Source organism: Mytilus californianus, unplaced genomic scaffold (genome assembly GCF_021869535.1).
Source record: "Mytilus californianus isolate M0D057914Y unplaced genomic scaffold, xbMytCali1.0.p SCAF_5, whole genome shotgun sequence".
Lineage (NCBI taxonomy): Eukaryota > Metazoa > Mollusca > Bivalvia > Mytilida > Mytilidae > Mytilus > Mytilus californianus.
In genome coordinates, this window is record NW_026262701.1 from 60247016 (window position 1) to 60264854 (window position 17839).

Here is a 17839-nt window from a genome sequence, read left to right on the forward strand (position 1 = left end):
TTAAGAAAGAGGTCAGGTGCTCATGTTCATTCATAAAATTATCGTTCATTCATGAATTTATCGTAAAATCAAAATCACTACACAGGTCACACAGGTTGTATACGTAGTGTCAAAAGATTACCTGTATAGTATCCAAAAATAGACAAACTTAACTGACTCCCCTTACTGTAGTGTGTGATAACATTTTGTGAGGGAATTCGATGTTTGCTATACCACTGTTCATTTCAACGCACTTTATGACGATACCACTTTATCAATATGAATGAATTTTTTTGCAGTGTTTTAAGAAATAATTTTACTTTAAAATCGCGTATCATTTGTGAACTATTAAATGTTTTACAAGGACGAATTTTCTGTATAAAGTCAATAATTGTGTGAACTTTTGAAGCCCAAACTTTTTATAGCCTTAAATACGCTAATGAAAGATCCGAAAAATATACCCATACAGAACGACATGTTTTTGAAATTGTAGCAAAACTTTTGGTTGACAAATTTTAATTCGTTATTGCATAAATATTAACTTGAAATATCTGTCATTTTCTCCCTACCCAGTTTACCTCTATTACTCATTATGATGTGGACTTGACATTGTTATTGAATCTTATGCAATTTGATTGGATTAAGTTATTATTAGATTACCTTCAAACTGTTCATGCTTTTTCGTACGAGTATATTGATTAAATCAGAGCGTGCATGAATGTGTACAGAAAATTAAATGACCTGCAAACTGGACACTGGACCAGTCCATATTACGTTTTATCAATGAATAGATTTTTTTTTTATTTCCCAAATTACAGGGCCCATAAAGGGCTTAAAATCAGATACAATTGATTTACATAATTGGTAACAACAACAATAATAGCGGCATATAAATAGATATTTAGTATGTAAGCATTGGTCAGAATCAGATGAACGAAACTTAAGGTATGAAAGGTAACAATTGCCACTTTTTATCTGTTCACATAATTTTCCACATACACATTAGATAAATTATTTTTGGTAGCCTATTGCGGAGAAAAAAGAGAAAGTTTACTGTATTAACGTTCTATTCCATTAAATACGCCATTTTTCGAAGATAAATGCAGAAAAACATTTATGAACGGCTACGCCAGGTAAAATTGTTGTTTATCCTAAAAAAAAATACAATTTTCAGTTTCATTAGAATATTATAATAATAATAAATCCCAAATTTATGTAGTCATTAGATAAAGTCCGTATATGTCCGATCTGCCTATTTTTGGACATCAAAAGACAATACGATCGTTTTAAGGTCAATTTCGTCTACCTCACACAATCTTGTTAGGCACTATAATGAAATGGACCTGAAATTTATTTCACATGTTTCCTGAAAATTGATAAATATCAAAGCAACATAGAGCTGTTTGTTCTAGTTCGTATAATGACAATTTAATGTCATGTTTGTTTGTGATGACCCCCCTTTTCGGGATTGCATCAGAATTATAGTTATCTCGTATCGCATGAGGATGACACATGTCAACTGAGCAATTATGTTTGGGACTTAGTTTTAAGAAATGATGTCAAAGTAACATTATGAAAATATTTTTAGTAAGCTGAAATATATATTTATTTTTTACATGTTTATGTCTTGTAAGATATTTTATTTCTGTCCCGTTTTTCAACATTAGCGTCTGGAAAGTTGAAATGTTTTAACTGAATGGTTAATTTAAATTAATTATGAAAATGGTTAAAATTAAATCAATAAAGGAAATTATTGCCCAGTTACAAACACTACCAGGGGATAATCCATAATGATTTTTTTTTCAGTTATATGTTTCAGCACATGTATAATTAACCCCAACTTTAGCCTGGTAAACTTGTTGTCTCATTGTAAAATATAAAACATATTTAAAATGATTTCCTGCTAAAGTCTTATATTGATATAAAGTTAAAACCGTCTTGCTTCTCACTAGTCAACACTCCTGTCCTGTCAGGTTTAATTCTTAAAAATATGGATGAAAAATAAAAGTCCACAAAACATTAACATGGCAGCAATTGCTTTTACAGCCTTTAAGACTTTGATTTTTTTTTACAGAAGAGTGTCCACCATGCACTTGCATTACACTATAATAATAGTAGAATAGTATGATATACAAATAGATGAAAATTATATATACATGCAACCGTAATATTAATATAATATATAACAACAAACCAGTGTATTCTCTGGAACTATTATTATATTAGTATAATAGTCTAAGGTATACTGATTTGTATCACTACAATATAATAGTTATTACGGTGAGGTTGAATTTCCTGTCATTTATTCATCATCCAAGCACGAACTTGTATAAGAAAAAAAATCTCTGTAAATTAACCTCAGTTTCAGGTATAGAGATGTGATCTGTTTCTGTGACATGTGCTTTTGACCATCCACAAGAACCTGCGGTCATCCGATGTTCAGTACTTCAGTACTTTGATTATTCTTTGCTGTTAATACGTTACAGTATAATGCTTAAACTCATTAATGGGATAAACATCATGAGACAGCAAGCAAACGACACACACTATAAAAAAGAGTTATTGTTGTCAACAGACACTCTTCAATACGTCGAACTCTTAATCGCCCCTGTCCGAACAAGTAGTGAAATACATTTCAAAACTATCAAATATCTGACATCAACATAAACTTCTAATATGGAAAAATCATTAAGATGTATACAGCTTATTTCGAAGATGTGTTGGGTTTACATGTAAATTTTTTTCAGATTTCAACTTCCCCGCTTTCAATTACGATCATTGGAATAGCAAAAGGTTAAAACTAGAAAGTGCAATATCAACACAAAACTTTTCACTTTATAATACATTGTAGCTGTAAAATAAACAACACTGGGAGAATGAAAACAATAAAAAAAAAACCGCATCAAGAATGTTCGCAATAAAATCTAAGAACTTAACCTTAATTTTGATGAGAAATCATGTTGTGCTACACTTGGCATAGATTTCATACAACAACGTTAAACAAATATATAAAATGAAGATATGATCATGTGCAAATACAGAAAAAATAAAAAAAACATTTATACTTGCTTCAAAAGCAAACATAGAACTGAAGATCATCTTGGAAAATACAGGAAAGCGGGTTTGCGCCTGCAATATAAGAATAAGAAGGTGTGGTATAATTGCCAATGAGAAAACTCTCCACAAGAGACCAAATGACACAGAAATTAACAACTATAGGTTACCGTACGGCCTTCAACAAACATGTTTAACCCCGCCACATTCTTTATGTGCCTGTCCCAAGTCAAGAGCCTGTAGTTCAGTGATTGTCGTTGGTTCATGCCTGTCATATTTGTTTTTCGTAAATTATTTTGTTATAATTAAGGCCGTTAGTTTTCTCAGTTGAATTGCTTCATGTTTTTTCATGTCGGGGCCTTTCATAGCTGACTATACGGTATGGGTTTTCTCATTGTTGAAGGCCGTACGGTTGCCTATAATTGCTTACATCCACTTCATTATAACTTTGGTGGATAGCTACCTCATTGGCAATCATACCACATCTCCTTGTTTTTATAATGTATGCTTTATCTCTTTGGTCCTGAGACGTTTCTATATAATAAACTAATACCATGTTTAACTGTATTTTGCCATAATTTGTCGAAAATTATGAAAATTAAAACAAAAATGTGTGTGTATCAAAATAAATATATATGATAATTCAAAAGGATAATTACACAGAAAACAAACGAAGACGACTATTCAAAAATAAAAAAAGATGTGGTATGATTGCAAATGTGACAAGTCTCCACCAGAAACCAAACGGCGTATAAGTAAACCTCTACAATAGGTCAACGTACGGATTTCAACAATGAACAAAAGCCATACCGCACAGCAACCTTTAAAAGGCCCCGAAATGACAAATGTAAAACAATTCAAACGAGAGAACTAATTGTCTGATTTATGTATAAAAAAGTAAACGAAAAACAAATATGATATACATCAACAAACGACAACCACTGAGTCACATGCTCCCGACCAGGCACAGGCTCATACAGACCAGAATGTGGCAGGGTTAAAGATGTTGGTTGTATTAAATCTTATTTACTGATACTAGTTCGGAAATTGCCTTTTTGTTTAATATTGTTCAAAAGAGGTTGGAGTCCACTGTTAACATCTGTTTTAGAACATATTGCAATACGAACACCCACCAAAACTGCAAGTTATATCAAGTGCCCTAGGATTGTAAGCAAATTTTGCTTATGATTTCTGATTTTTGCAATAATATTACTTCTCAATAAATTAAAAATGAAGCTAATATACAATTACAAATTCTTTTGCGTTGCATGTTTTTTCGACAATAAAGTGTTTCTAATTTATATAAGAAATAATGTTTCAAAAAGGTGGTGAAAAATGAATTACTACATAAAAAATAAAAATCCATTGAAAATTAAGGGTAAACAATTAAACATTGAGTTAAAAACAATTCTATATAAAATATGAAGATGTGGTATGATTGTCAACGAGACAACTAACCACCAGAGACAAAACGACGTATAATCTAACAACTATAGGTCACCGTACGGCCTTCAACAATTAGCAAAACCCATACCGCTAGCCAATAAGGAGATGTACGATTGTAATGAGACAACTATCCAACAGAGTGCAAGTGAAGCGGATTTTGTTTGCACCTGTCCTAAGTCAGGAACCTGATGTTCAGTGGTTGTCGTTTGTTGATGTGGTTCATAAGTGTTTCTCGTTTCTCGTTTTTTTATATAGATTAGACCTTTGGTTTTACTGCTTGAATGGTTTTACACTAGTCATTTTTGGGGCCCTTTATAGCTTGCTGTTCAGTGTGAGCCAAGACTCCGTGTTGAAGGCCGTACTGTGACCTATCATGGTTTACTTTTACAAATTGTGACTTGGATGGAGAGTTGTCTCATTGGCACTCATTCCACATCTTCTTATATCTAATTAAGCAACTATAGGTCATCGTATGTTATTGAAAATTTCGAGAACAATTATGTGTTACTAGAAAAAAACCAATTCCCCCACAAACGAATGTTCGTGCCTAAGAGTACGAAGATTTTGAATCTGACAACATTTGAGTACAAATAAAAAAGATAAATTGCTGGAAATGATGATGTGATTGTAACAGAAAAAAGCTAGTCTGGAAATAATGGTATAGAAGTTGTACACAAAACAATAGCATTAAGGACAAATAATTGATAAATGCAGCTGGATGAAAAGTTAAAGGTGCCACCTTACCGGGTTTTTAAACCTATTTTCGGGACAGAAAAATCATTACTTTTCAATAAGCCTATTTGATATCAACTTTCAGAACTAATAAATAAAAGATAAATTGGGACGATAAGATATAGTTTTCGTGTACTTGTTGAAAAATAAAACAGACTTTTCCATTATTTGAAAATGAATGTTTACGTTGTTGACGGTAAAATAAGTGTTTGGTGGTTAAATCTTAGTTCCTAGTATTATTAGCTTTTTTTCTTGCTTATATCAGCAGGTATTCACATTTGAAAAAAAAATACTGTTCATAGGTTTTATGGTTGCAGTGCACACGTTTTTTCTTGTTTGTATATAAATATGTCAGCAATATAAATGTGTTGCATTTGATTATTATTCCAATATAAAAAATAATTTCCAAGTACCGGTAATTGGTGAAAGTGCCAGATAACATTAATTTAGACTGACCAAGATTGTTCAATATTTCTAGTACCACTCAGTCAAATTATTATTATTATAATTTTACAGTTGTGATAACCTGTTCTTCGTTTCCAAAACATGAAGTGTATGATTCTACTACTGTTCCTATGTACCATCTATCAAAGTAAGTACAATTATTACAATAGATTTGTGTTTGTGTCATTGACACGTTTAAACAAGAAAAATATCTACATTTTTACATACAATTTACAACAATAAGAATAAAGAGTAAGGTGATTTATTATCTCCAGTGTATGTTTTATCTCCGAGATTTTCATGTAAAAAGTGTAATCATGTCTCTCAGCATTTCTATCAAAAGTACTTAATTTGTTATCTTCCTTAACATGCATGAAATATTTGCCACTGGACATAAAGCTAACAACCATTAATCTTTAATCAATCACTTTAAAACACCTCAGAGAAGAGATGTCGCTATGTTATTTGACAATAGTTATTACTTTATATTTTACTTTACATTTTGTAGGTTTTTCTACAGAATTAAGGTCAGTATGCATATCAAACACAAGAATCTTCCGATAATATATTTCAACATATTCATTCTATCATATTCTCCTTTAATAAGTTTGTGGTGTATCATTTGGTCTAAAAAGTTAAATAACAAAAATATCGAACTCCAAGGGATATTCAAAACGGAAAGTCCTTTATGAAATGGCAAAATCAAAAGTTCAAACGCATCAAACGAATGGAAAACAACTGTTATATTCCTGACTTGGTACAGGCATTTCCTAATGTAGGAAATGGTGGATTAAGCCTGGTTTTATAGCTAGCTAAACCTCTCACTTGTATGACAGTCGCAAAGAAACTAATAAAGTTTGAAATTTGAAAACACGTGGTAATGACTCAAGTATTCGAAATGCTTAAGGGTGCATCAACATAAATGTCATACAAGTGGAAATGAGTCAAGTATTCGATATGCTTAAGGGTGCACAAACATAAATGTCATACAAATGGAAATGACTCAAGTATTCGATATGCTTGAGGGTGCATCAACATAAATGTAATACGAGTGGTATTGACTCAAGTATTCGATATGCTTAAGGGTGCATCAACATAAATATCATACAAATGGAATTGACTCAAGTATTCGATATGCTTAAGGGTGCATAAACATAAATGTCATACAAGTGGTAATGACTCAAGTATTCGATATGCTTAAGGGTGCATCAACATAAATGTTAGTTATACCATTAAATAGAAGTTTCTCCATAATATGAGTTCCAAGTGGAAGACATATTCTGTAGTACACTGTAAAAACGGCGTTTAGAATTGAAACACATCTACAACATGTTTAGATCTAAACGTGTTTAGGAAAGCGTTTAGGATCTAAACGGATATTCACGTAAACACATTGAAACCTAAACATGTTTAGAATTTAAACGTGTTGCAGTTTTATTATCTGTGAATGTTATCAGTAAGCTAAACATTAAGTAGCATCTAAACACTTCTGAAACACTTTCTTAAACACCTAAACACATTATACCACTTCATTACTGATTTCACCTTTTTACTCGATGTTCCTTTATTTTCCAACGTATTCTGTGACACTATCTCTGTTTTATTGAAATGAAAATTATGGAACAGATAATTATATTTACAAATCAGTCCCAAGTATGAGTCAATATATGTTCCTGGTATGAGCTACTTATGAGAACAATTCATATCATCTTCCCCAACTGAGTTCCGCGGCCCTTTTTTGTGTTGTAAGATTATAGATTTGCTATCAATTAAAATTTCTATATGTTAAGCAATTACTTTTTTTTACTGAATCTTGATAGTATTTAAGGAAGATATGAGTGAATATTTTCTCTAATTTCCGGAGTCGTTGTCCGACTATGATCTGATTTTATTAAACGAACAGAGTTATCTTTCTTGGTAATTTGATACAGACGCCTTCAGGTAGCACGGTAGTATTTGCATTCCAGAATTTAGGTTGCTCTTTTGTGTACCCTACTTAAGTCAATGTATCTGAACATTATGATTGGACAAAAAATACAGTATCAACTGAACATACTTTCCCAAACTGAGGGATGAATCAGGTGTAGAAAAATATGAAATAATTTTACATACAGATGAAAATGAATTTTTGAGAATTTTTTTAAATTTTGTATTCACTGCACGATAAAAGACCTAAAAGCACTAGTGGCCTTAGGTTCTTAAAGATAGCAAAAAAAGTAAACGGTCATGATACATATTCAAATTCATTTCTGAATAGTAAAATGAAAGTACTTCAGTTAACTGTGAATGTAGAATTTTTAGCAGTGTTAGAAAGTGGTGAAAATTCTAAAAAGGCTATCATTATCCCTTATGGGCCAGGAAATACTACCGTGCCACCTTCAGACCCGCCAAAGACAAACAAAATTTAAAACAATGGATCCCATCGACCAAGCAAATATATCTATGGACGATGCAACAGATACAGAACATCTTATTAGAATATTGACGGAATCAAAAGCCAGCTTAACAATTATTACAGCAGCAGAAGGTAAGCAAATCCAGATTTCGTAAAAAGGGGGGTGGGGCACAAAACAGGCTTAGTTAGGAATATGTGCATTAAACTGTTAACCTATATGTATCTCTTTAAGGTGTCCAGACCCCCTTCCCCTCATTGTTCCGACTCTGATATTGTTGATAGGAGCAAACATTTAATTCGGGGAGGGGGGGTCTTGTATCCTCGTCTCATGGGTTTTCGTGCTATTAAGAATGCTTTGTGACGTCGCTGTAAGACTTCAAAGCAAAAAAATAAAATACCCTTTCAAGACGTCATAATTAATTGGACTATAGTAGTACGTTGTAGTTCACTGAATTTTCAGAAGAAACAGTCAGTCTATCATGTCTATGCACACATTTTATCAATGTATGAATCTTTGGTTTTGTTTGTGAAACATCATTGAGTTTTTATTTACATTCTGTATAGGTACATGTAACAGTATTAGTCCCTGTACATAAAATCATAGTTTCATGTATTTTAACTTTGCAAGAAATAAGATCCCAATGGCCCATAGTGCAACATCTTTTACACATATAAACACTGAAATTATAGTTACACTACATTTGTCAAAGAGAAACTAAGAATACCAAAAGAACATTCAAAATCATAAGTTGAAAATAAACTGACAATACCAAAGGATCATTCAAACTCGTAAGTCAAAAATTAACCGACAAGTTATTAATATATTTTATTTAAACCTTTAAATAAATTTAATAATTTGTTTGTATGTATTTATAGGACTGTGACATAGTAGTGGGAATGAAATCCCTAGAATATAGATCAAATCGAAGAAAAGATCAGATATAAAACAATGAAGAAAGAAAAGGATGTCTTAATTTCAAAAGCAGATGTAAGTAAAAATATATAAGTATATTATTAAGTAGCCAATAGAACTATAATACATTGTAATATGATTGAAAAATGAAGGTTAATTCATACTCTAGTATATATCCTGTTGAAAATAGAAAAATTGGTAATTCTAAAAAAAATATATTACAAATAAGAGAAAAGACTGTAGCTCTCAGAAATCGAGGATTTTGTTTTAAAAATATAAAAAAACTTACATGCTATATTGTTCCCTTTGATTTATTTGTCTATTGATGTGTACATTGTTTAAAGTTTTGTCTTTTTAACTACAATTTGTATTTTTCTTTTGCAAGAATCTTTTGAGAACCTTGTTTAATGTATTTTAATATAAGAATAAGTGACTGTTGCACTACCAATGTACATGTACTTGAAGGTTTCATTTTTTCGTTTCAGTTTACAAAAGTTCACCTGACAACCAAAAAGAACTGCCCACCAAGAGCCTTTATCATTCAAAAGAAGATAGTTCCGTAATGAACAATTCCTGTATGATAGGAGATGGACTGACAATTTCTGTTTTGTTGAGGATAAAATTCATGTGATTTTACATTTTCCTGTAAATGACTATATATGGCAAATTCTCTTTATTAAACCTATTAACACTTATGAAATCGGTGATGAAAATGTTATAATTTTTCAAGGGAAAATAATGTAAACTTGTTATTGTCTCTCATAAATCTGTACAGATTATATCAAGATTTATAATTGTATTTTTTGTTTGCTTTAAGTGAGACTTTTAAATAAAATATTGAAATAATTTGAATAGATTGTATGTTATCCTCAAGTCTGGAATAAAAAAACAAAATAAAAGATCCAACCTCCATATTGTGTTTAAAAAGGTAAAGGTCCATAAAACCTGACAAAATCAAACGCTTGACTACATAAACCAACAGAACAAATGGAAGCAAACCTGTTATATTCCTGACTTCGTACAGGCATTTTCCTTTAAAAATAATGGTGGGTTAAACTTGGTCTTATGGTTTACAGACTTTTCTTAGGCCTCCAGGAAGAATAAAAATTAAAAATGTGTAACCCTATTATTATTGTTATTATTATCATTACTGCAGTTTTCTAGCTTTAGTATTTTGTATTGACGAGGACAAATGATGGTAAAAATAATCACAAGGACATTTAAGCAGATTTGTACACTTGAATTGTATATTCTACAATATTATACAATGCACTATTAGTATCCAATCTGTAGTGCTGTACCACTAGTAGTTCCTGTAAAATCATAGTACTAGTAGCCTAACAGAAGGTCTAAACATCTGACATCTAAACACTTGTTGGAATCTAAACACTTGTTAAAATCTAAACATGTTTAGATGCTAAACGTGTTTCAAAACGTACACAGAAAAAGTGTTTAGATTTGTGTTTAGAATCTAAACACTGTTTTTACAGTGTATTATTTCAACTGGAACATTCCTAACGGAATAAAAAGGTATAGAATATTTGTTCCAACAGGAACAGATATTAGGGCATTGTTCATAACAAAGTTTCCTGGCCGGAACTTCAGTTAGGCGGAACAAATATACGTTGACAGTTAAACATACAAAATAGTCACAAAAAACTGTTTAGAGGCAGCATCTTTTTAACACCAATTTCGATAATTTTACCATTACAAACATTTTCGAATCAGAAATGATATGAAATTGTACAAACCAATTACAATAAGAATATTTAATATTTCTGTGAATTAGGGTTTCATGATTAATGTTTCATACGCGAATTCCACCATATTTATCTTAACAAAAAATTTACTTAATGGCATATGTTTCAGTCGTGTAAGAACAAAATATGTAGGATATAAAGGGAAAATCTACAATGTGAGATCTCCGTCAACCATCAAAGTAGCAGCTACTCCAAGTGTGAGCCAGGCTGCACATGAAAAGGTAAGGGTGTTAGATGAAAATAAGAAGAAAACAATAATCCATTCTGAAAAATAATTCTGGGTACATTTTCCCTTCGATAATGAAATTAAACATTGCTTTACTGTAAATGGGTAAATATACAGTCATCATACAAGTATCAGTAGATAGGATAAAAGGATTTAATATTTATATACGAGAGAAAAAACAGGATAGCTATGTGTTTAATTATGTGTTAGACCATTGATAATAAAGTCAATGTTCGCTACACAAACGAAACAAGGAAAGTAAAAAAAATGTAGTACGTTGGTAGTGGTTACAAATTGCTATACAATATCCTTAACGATCCTGCCCAGTATTTATCAATTTAATTATCAATTTTTGTTGTATTTATATTATATTTTGATCTTGTCATTACAGGCAGTACAACATATTGAAAGAATGGTGAAACATATGCCAGCCTACATCTTCCAATCTATTGCCGCTAATGGTAGCGGTGTTGGTATATTTTCAAGACACGAAAAAATAACAGTTTTCCCCGAAAATTATCTGTTAAAAAACAAGCCATTCTGTGGGCGTAAGTTTTCGTCCAAATATAAAATAGCCTTTTCAAAATATTTAATTTGAGAAAAGATACAGAGGGTGGAATCAAAGATCGTATATAACGAAAAACAGAAAACGCACTGACTTCAAGAAAAACGTCGAATTTACAAACAGCAATCCATAGCATAGTACACAGAAAACCAATTGAGCTACACGAACCCCACCAAATTCAGGGAGTGATCTCAGATGCTTCGGAAAGGTCAGGCGATCCTTCTCTACTGGTGACACTCTTTTAACACCTGTTAAAATACGTTGATGCGTCATTTCAGGTGATTGTAGAATGTCAATTGTCTTACCATAAGAAATAAGAAATCACAAAATTTATAATCAATTCGTACATATAAAATCTCTTTCCCTAAAACTATACCATATGTGAAAGGTTGGAATGGTAAACCCGAGTTTCAGAAACAGGACACAGACATTGAAATATAAAATTGCACAAAAAAAAAACAACACTGAAAACCAAAGTAAAAGGAACATTTACCCTTTTAACAGAGAACCAGAGATGAACTCAGGTGCTCTCGATTCGTACTCAGTTACTGTTCCGCTATTGGCATCCGTCATGTTGTCATGGCAAGAAGAAATTATGTGATAAGGCGCAGTCGGCTATGTTCAAATCACCAAAAAAAGAGGACGGTAATGTGTGGCTACGACGTATTTTTTGTTACTTTTGATACCGATATTCTTTACCTTCTGTAATATTACAGAAGATATGACTTCAACATTACCATTAATTATCTTTTATTCAATATAGCTTCCTTTTAACTAGCAAAGCTCTATCATGGAAATCATTATAGGAAAATCAATCCTTGGTGCATTCTCCGTATGAAGGTGCTGCTTACATACAAATGGAAGGTCACAATTGGAAACTTGAAACCTCTCTTTTTGCAACTCAAAAATATTGTTTTTAAAAGGGCTTTAGTAGAATTGATATTCACTTTGCCCCTTTCAGATCTACGTAAATCAATGTTCCATGTAATTAAATGTAGGTTCGTGCTCGGGGTCATGTGTGTCAACATGTACTGCTGATGGGAGAAAACTTGAAGACCTTGATGGTGTGACTAATACTTTATCAGCTGTTAGAGAAGATCGAATAATGTGTTCTAATGGTCCCGATGCTGAAAATGTCTTGGTTCATGAATTTGCTCACCAAGTCTACAATTATATGCCAGAAGAAGATCATGAAAGCGTAACTTAATATTATGATTATTATACATCCTTGGCTTTCAAATATTTGGCTTTGAGCGTTCTTGATGAAGGTAAATCCAGAAAAGCGCTTCGGACGCATGAAATTTATAACGTGTTTTTTTTCAATTATTTACCAAAACTGTTGAGAATTATTAAGTCTATAATGATCTTAGTTAGATTATCAACTTGAAGGTCACTGAAATCGCTTGTATTTATGTATTTTTTCAAGCATTAAATGATATTCTGTAGCATTTTATTGAGCATTATATTCTTCCAACAGTAGCACTTGTATATGGAAACACACGTACTGCTTTCTATATGTGCACGTTCCAAATCGTATTGTTAAAATCACATTTTTTCTTTTCTAATTAAAATTTCTATGAGTAAGAAATTAACATGAAACTAGTTGCACACGATAATTTTGAATCGCTGTTCGTTGTTCTCTTTTCTGTTTGTTGTTTATTCATATTTTTGTTTGGTGTATGGATAAGTCGACTTTTTCTGTACATTTGTATATAAATATGATTTTTTAGTATATGAAAAGAAGCTTAAATCACAACAGCATGGTATTATTTAGAATCATGCAGATCATTTATGCCAACATGTATTTGCACTATCTGAACAAAATCGTTTCAATGGATTACGCTTCCTATGGTGTTCAAGAAATGCACACGTTATCATTTTGTTTAAATTTGCAGATAAAAGAGATTTATAAGCATGCAAAGCAGCATCGGATATGGTCTGTTGACAGCTATGCTATGTCTAATCCAACAGAATATTTGGCCGAAGCAACGCAAGCATTTTTTCACGTGACTAATAGAACAGATGTCACGGGCGGTCTAAACATGTATGTATGTCTTTGGCTTTAGTTGTGACAATATAGTTGCATGCTTTAGGAAAAAAGGTATTAATTATATTGTGTTCATCACCTAAATGTTATTCACAAAATAACGTGTGTCCATCGTATGGTCTCAAACAACAAGCCCTCGCACCCCCCCCCCCCCCCAACCCGCAAAAAATAAATAAACAAAAGAGCGAAAGAAGAAAAAAACTACTTAACATCGTTGTCATAATAATCAACAGCAACACAAAGCGGCCAGGTCCTGACATTGGGAAAGCACTTAGCCATGTAATGGTGTTAATTTAAATCTAGTATTCAATGCAGTCTACAACTGTTATCACTGATAAATAAAAAAATGATACAATAAAAAGTTCCTAATAATATTTTAAATCTTTAAGCCAATAAGACAGATTTTAGAACTACAGACATTAAAAACACGATAATGAGCCCTTTTCACAGGTACTACTAGCTATCACATTAAATATACTGACATTACAAAACACCAGTTACTTTTGACCATAACTTAAAAAATTCGACAGTGAAACCGTTTATGAACAAAACTTTATGACTAAGGAGATGCCTTAATTTTTTCTAAAAGGGGGAGGGGGGGTGTGTTCAAAAGCAACGCAGCTACATTCCAGCTGTAGTGACAAACATATATTATCGGTAAGTTTATATTCAATATCAAAGAGCTAAAGTTGCATAGAAAAACAAAGGATATGGGGTATCCATCCATGACACAAAATCAGTACATGCACAGCAAAAACACACAATAAGCAAAGGAACAGCGCTTTTATTGCTGTTCGTCATCCCAAAGTCACAATGAGGCCTTCAACACGGAGAAAAAAAAACTCTCACCTCACTGCAAGTTTTAGACGGTCCCTAGCACCATGAACTACGTTTCAACCCACTTCATTTTACGGATTGCTTGGAGTGATATTCGTGTTGTTCAATCTTTAGTTTTCTGTGTAATGTTTTTTGTTGATTTGTCTTTTTGTCTCTTTTCCTTTTTGCCATGGTTTTATTTCTCTCAGTCTTCCACTCACTATGAGTTTGCATTTCCTTTCATATACTTACTTTTCTAAGAATTGCTTGAATGTATTCTTTGTGAGTATATATGTGCATGATTCGAAGTAGCAATATTTTCTTTTTGACGAACATATATGTGTAGAATGTTATCGCTTTTATTTTTTTTTAATTCCAGGTGCAACTTTGGCGAGTATATATGCAGATCTGAATTGGAAGGACGAAAAAATATACAGTCACGTGACCCTTTGCTATTTGATTTTTTATCTAAGGTCTACACAAATAATCAACCTAACATTTCAAGCGGACTAACTACATGCTGAATACGGACGACTAGCATAAAAGGCCTCGTTGCTATATCATCAAGCAGCTGTTACTCAATATTAAATTGTATTTTGATTTAGAATGGCATAGAATGATTAAAGGATTCAATTCAAAGTTGGGTTAAGTTATCACTCTATTATTCATACGAATGGAGAACAAAGTTAAAGCAGATTTAGAACTTTGTTCTTATTCTATTTCGTTTAAAATCAAACAGAATGCAAGTGACAGAAATATTACATGATACTAGAATTAAGGTTCATGATCCAATTGCTAAATACAGCTATTAAGACTAGTTTGACCGGGACTACACTAAGCACACAAAGTTATCAACATATATAATGGCAAAAAAAATATATCAGCAACATCTTTGCGACGACTTCACCAGTTTTCTCACGGCAAATATTACTATATATACTAATCAATGGCGTTGGAATATAGTGGGTGTCGTCTACACATCAATGAGACAGCAACAAAAAACATTTAGAAATCAGCATACGGTCTTCAATAAATCATTTTCAAGCTCTTATTCACGCACAGGCTAGCCAAGTTGAGAATAAATTTAACAAAGTGATTACAAAAGGTCTGCTATATCAGTGCATAAAATACATAGATATTACATAGGAAAAGCTACTAGAGATTCATTTGCATGGCTACATGAAGACATACGGCTACAACAGTAAAATCACTGAGTTAGTTGAGAAATGTGTAATTGGAAAAAAACAAACCATCTACTGAAAACCCGAATGCAAACATGTTATACTCGTGACTTAATTCAGATTATAACACATTTCTACGAAGGAGGCTATCACTCACTTAATTCTCTCCTTGTTCCGTGCCTTTGCATCAAATTCTGCAAAAGGCTTGAATGACATTAGAGCTAACAAAAATGGAAGACCATGACACTATTTTTAGTTTACTTATAGTGAGAAAATGTTTCAATGTTATATCTATACATATGCTATGCATGGTAGGTTAATACCAGTCATGGTATAAGTTATTTTAAACGAAAACAAGACCTACTTGCAATTTTCTAGCGAACCCTACTCATGTATGATCGCTGAAATATATGCAAGGTTGTCATTTGTACTTTCTTTGCTTAAGCCACAAAAGCAATCAATATAATGTTCTTTTCAGATAAAAAATTAAACATTTCCGTTCAATATATGTTCTCATGGAGTTGTGACAACAATTTTATAATAAAAGCAAAACGCAGATTTAAAAAAAAAAAAAAAAATTCAGCAAAATATATGTTTTCTTGTTGTATAGGATAATTGGTTGCTTAATCTGTATTGACAAATACTAAGAGACACATTCGAGTTGAAAACATTTTAGGAATAAAGCCGTTAGATCAGAATATTTTCCTTTGCTATACTATTAAACAGATATAATGCGGCGGGTTAAAGTATTTTTCTCACATTATGTCTTGCTAGTCCCTAATGGTAACGAATTTCGTTTTGTTTAAATTGGATTTTGACACTGCTAAATGAGCTTAACACTCTATCTGTAATGGTTGTAACAGTATGAATTGATAAGTGCAAATGCAATTAAGCTTCTGAATCAGCATTTATAATACTAGGGGGTGTTTAACGACCTTGACTACCCATGAGGGTCTCGCACGGTCGACTTTATCATTTAGAATAGTTGAATGTCTATAGGCTAGGGGCCAATCTTTTAGCCTATTTAAGATAATATAAAAATCAAGTCTTTTCGTTAGATAGACGCACTTATTCGGTGAAGCAGCACATACCGATTTTAAAGTTTTTGGCTTGACCCGTGTACGGATGTGTATTTTATGACTTACATGTATACTTGAGATGAGTACGCCAACTCAAGTAATATATTATTAATACATAACAGGTTTGACGCGAAAGTGCAAAGAATAAAATAACATTTTTTTTTTCTTCTGATAAACGGACACGGGTATGCGTGATTCCAGAAGTCAATTAGTAGAAATAGACTTCTGAATATTCATATATCAGAAAAGAAGTTCAGTCTACCGTATTGTTGACCTGCAGATTTCTCTTTCTTGGTTCATTTCATATTCCTGTTGATTAAAAAAGTTCAAAATTTTACAAAAACATTTAAATTTCCGATATTGTATCAAAACTGTCCTCAACAAATAGTTTTGCGCTAAATGCCCTTTTATATATCTTATTTATATGTGTAAAATTGATATTCTAAATGTTTAGGCTCTTCGATATTGAACTTGCAGAAGCATGAGAAGGTTAAACTACTTTCAGATTATGACACTGTGATGGTAATGAACTACTCAAATAAAAATGTGTCCTTCCTCTTGCAACAGGCCACCTAAGTACCCCAGAAAAGTTGTTGTATCTCTGATTTTTTAACGTACAGTTAGTGGGATCTCGAATCTAAAATTCCCCCATCTACATCCCGCACAGCAAAACGAAAGCCGCCTCAGCATGGGTCTTACAATCGGCCGGGAGAAGTCCAGATAACCACACTCCTATATCCTATTTGACGTTCAAGTTGTAAAAATATGTGACTATATGATTGTCAATAAGACATCTCCCCAACAGAGATCAAACTAGTTTACATTCCTGATTTAGGAGAAAGTTGTAAGCGGTTACTCGGAAAACCCACATTGCACTATAGTCATAGGAAATGTGTCAAAGAGACAACAAATAGACCAAAGAGCAGAAAACAGCTCAAGGCCACCGGTCAAAGGGTCTTAGGTAACCCATTTATAATACGACCTCCAATGCAGAAGTAACATATTTGGATACCTATGTTTCCTTTTAATAGCAAAGAAATTTTATTATCAACATTGAAAAATATTATATTATTGTTGCTGTTGTTATGTTATACTTTACAAATTTACCCGAAGGAGAAAAGTCCCCCCCCCCCCCCCTTCCGCCCCCACAAAGAGGTAATCAGAACTGAGGACAGCCGGAACCCTTAATATATATTTGCTAG

The 17839-nt window shown here is 32.4% G+C and overlaps 2 protein-coding genes across 9 annotated transcripts in view; both read left to right on the forward strand.

Annotated features, from left to right (window-relative positions):
- LOC127701157 (cytoplasmic dynein 1 light intermediate chain 2-like) overlaps nt 1-17839 on the forward strand; it is a 722868-nt gene that overhangs the window by 291657 nt on the left and 413372 nt on the right. The gene's annotated exons all lie outside the window — the stretch shown is intronic.
- Nucleotides 10834-14984, forward strand: LOC127701185 (uncharacterized). The gene is made up of 5 exons (XM_052205019.1): nt 10834-10944; nt 11341-11497; nt 12513-12712; nt 13410-13558; nt 14757-14984. The coding sequence occupies exons 2-5, from the start codon at nt 11362-11364 to the stop codon at nt 14899-14901; spliced, it is 630 nt and encodes a 209-aa protein (XP_052060979.1). The 5' UTR covers nt 10834-10944; nt 11341-11361; the 3' UTR covers nt 14902-14984.

Coding starts and splice junctions, on each gene's coding strand:
- LOC127701185 (XM_052205019.1), top strand. CDS start 11,362: ATGGTGAAACATATGCCAGCCTACATCTTCCAATCTATTGCCGCTAAT. Junction 11,498..12,512: donor AAACAAGCCATTCTGTGGGC/GTAAGTTTTCGT, acceptor AATTAAATGTAG/GTTCGTGCTCGGGGTCATGT. Junction 12,713..13,409: donor CAGAAGAAGATCATGAAAGC/GTAACTTAATAT, acceptor TTAAATTTGCAG/ATAAAAGAGATTTATAAGCA.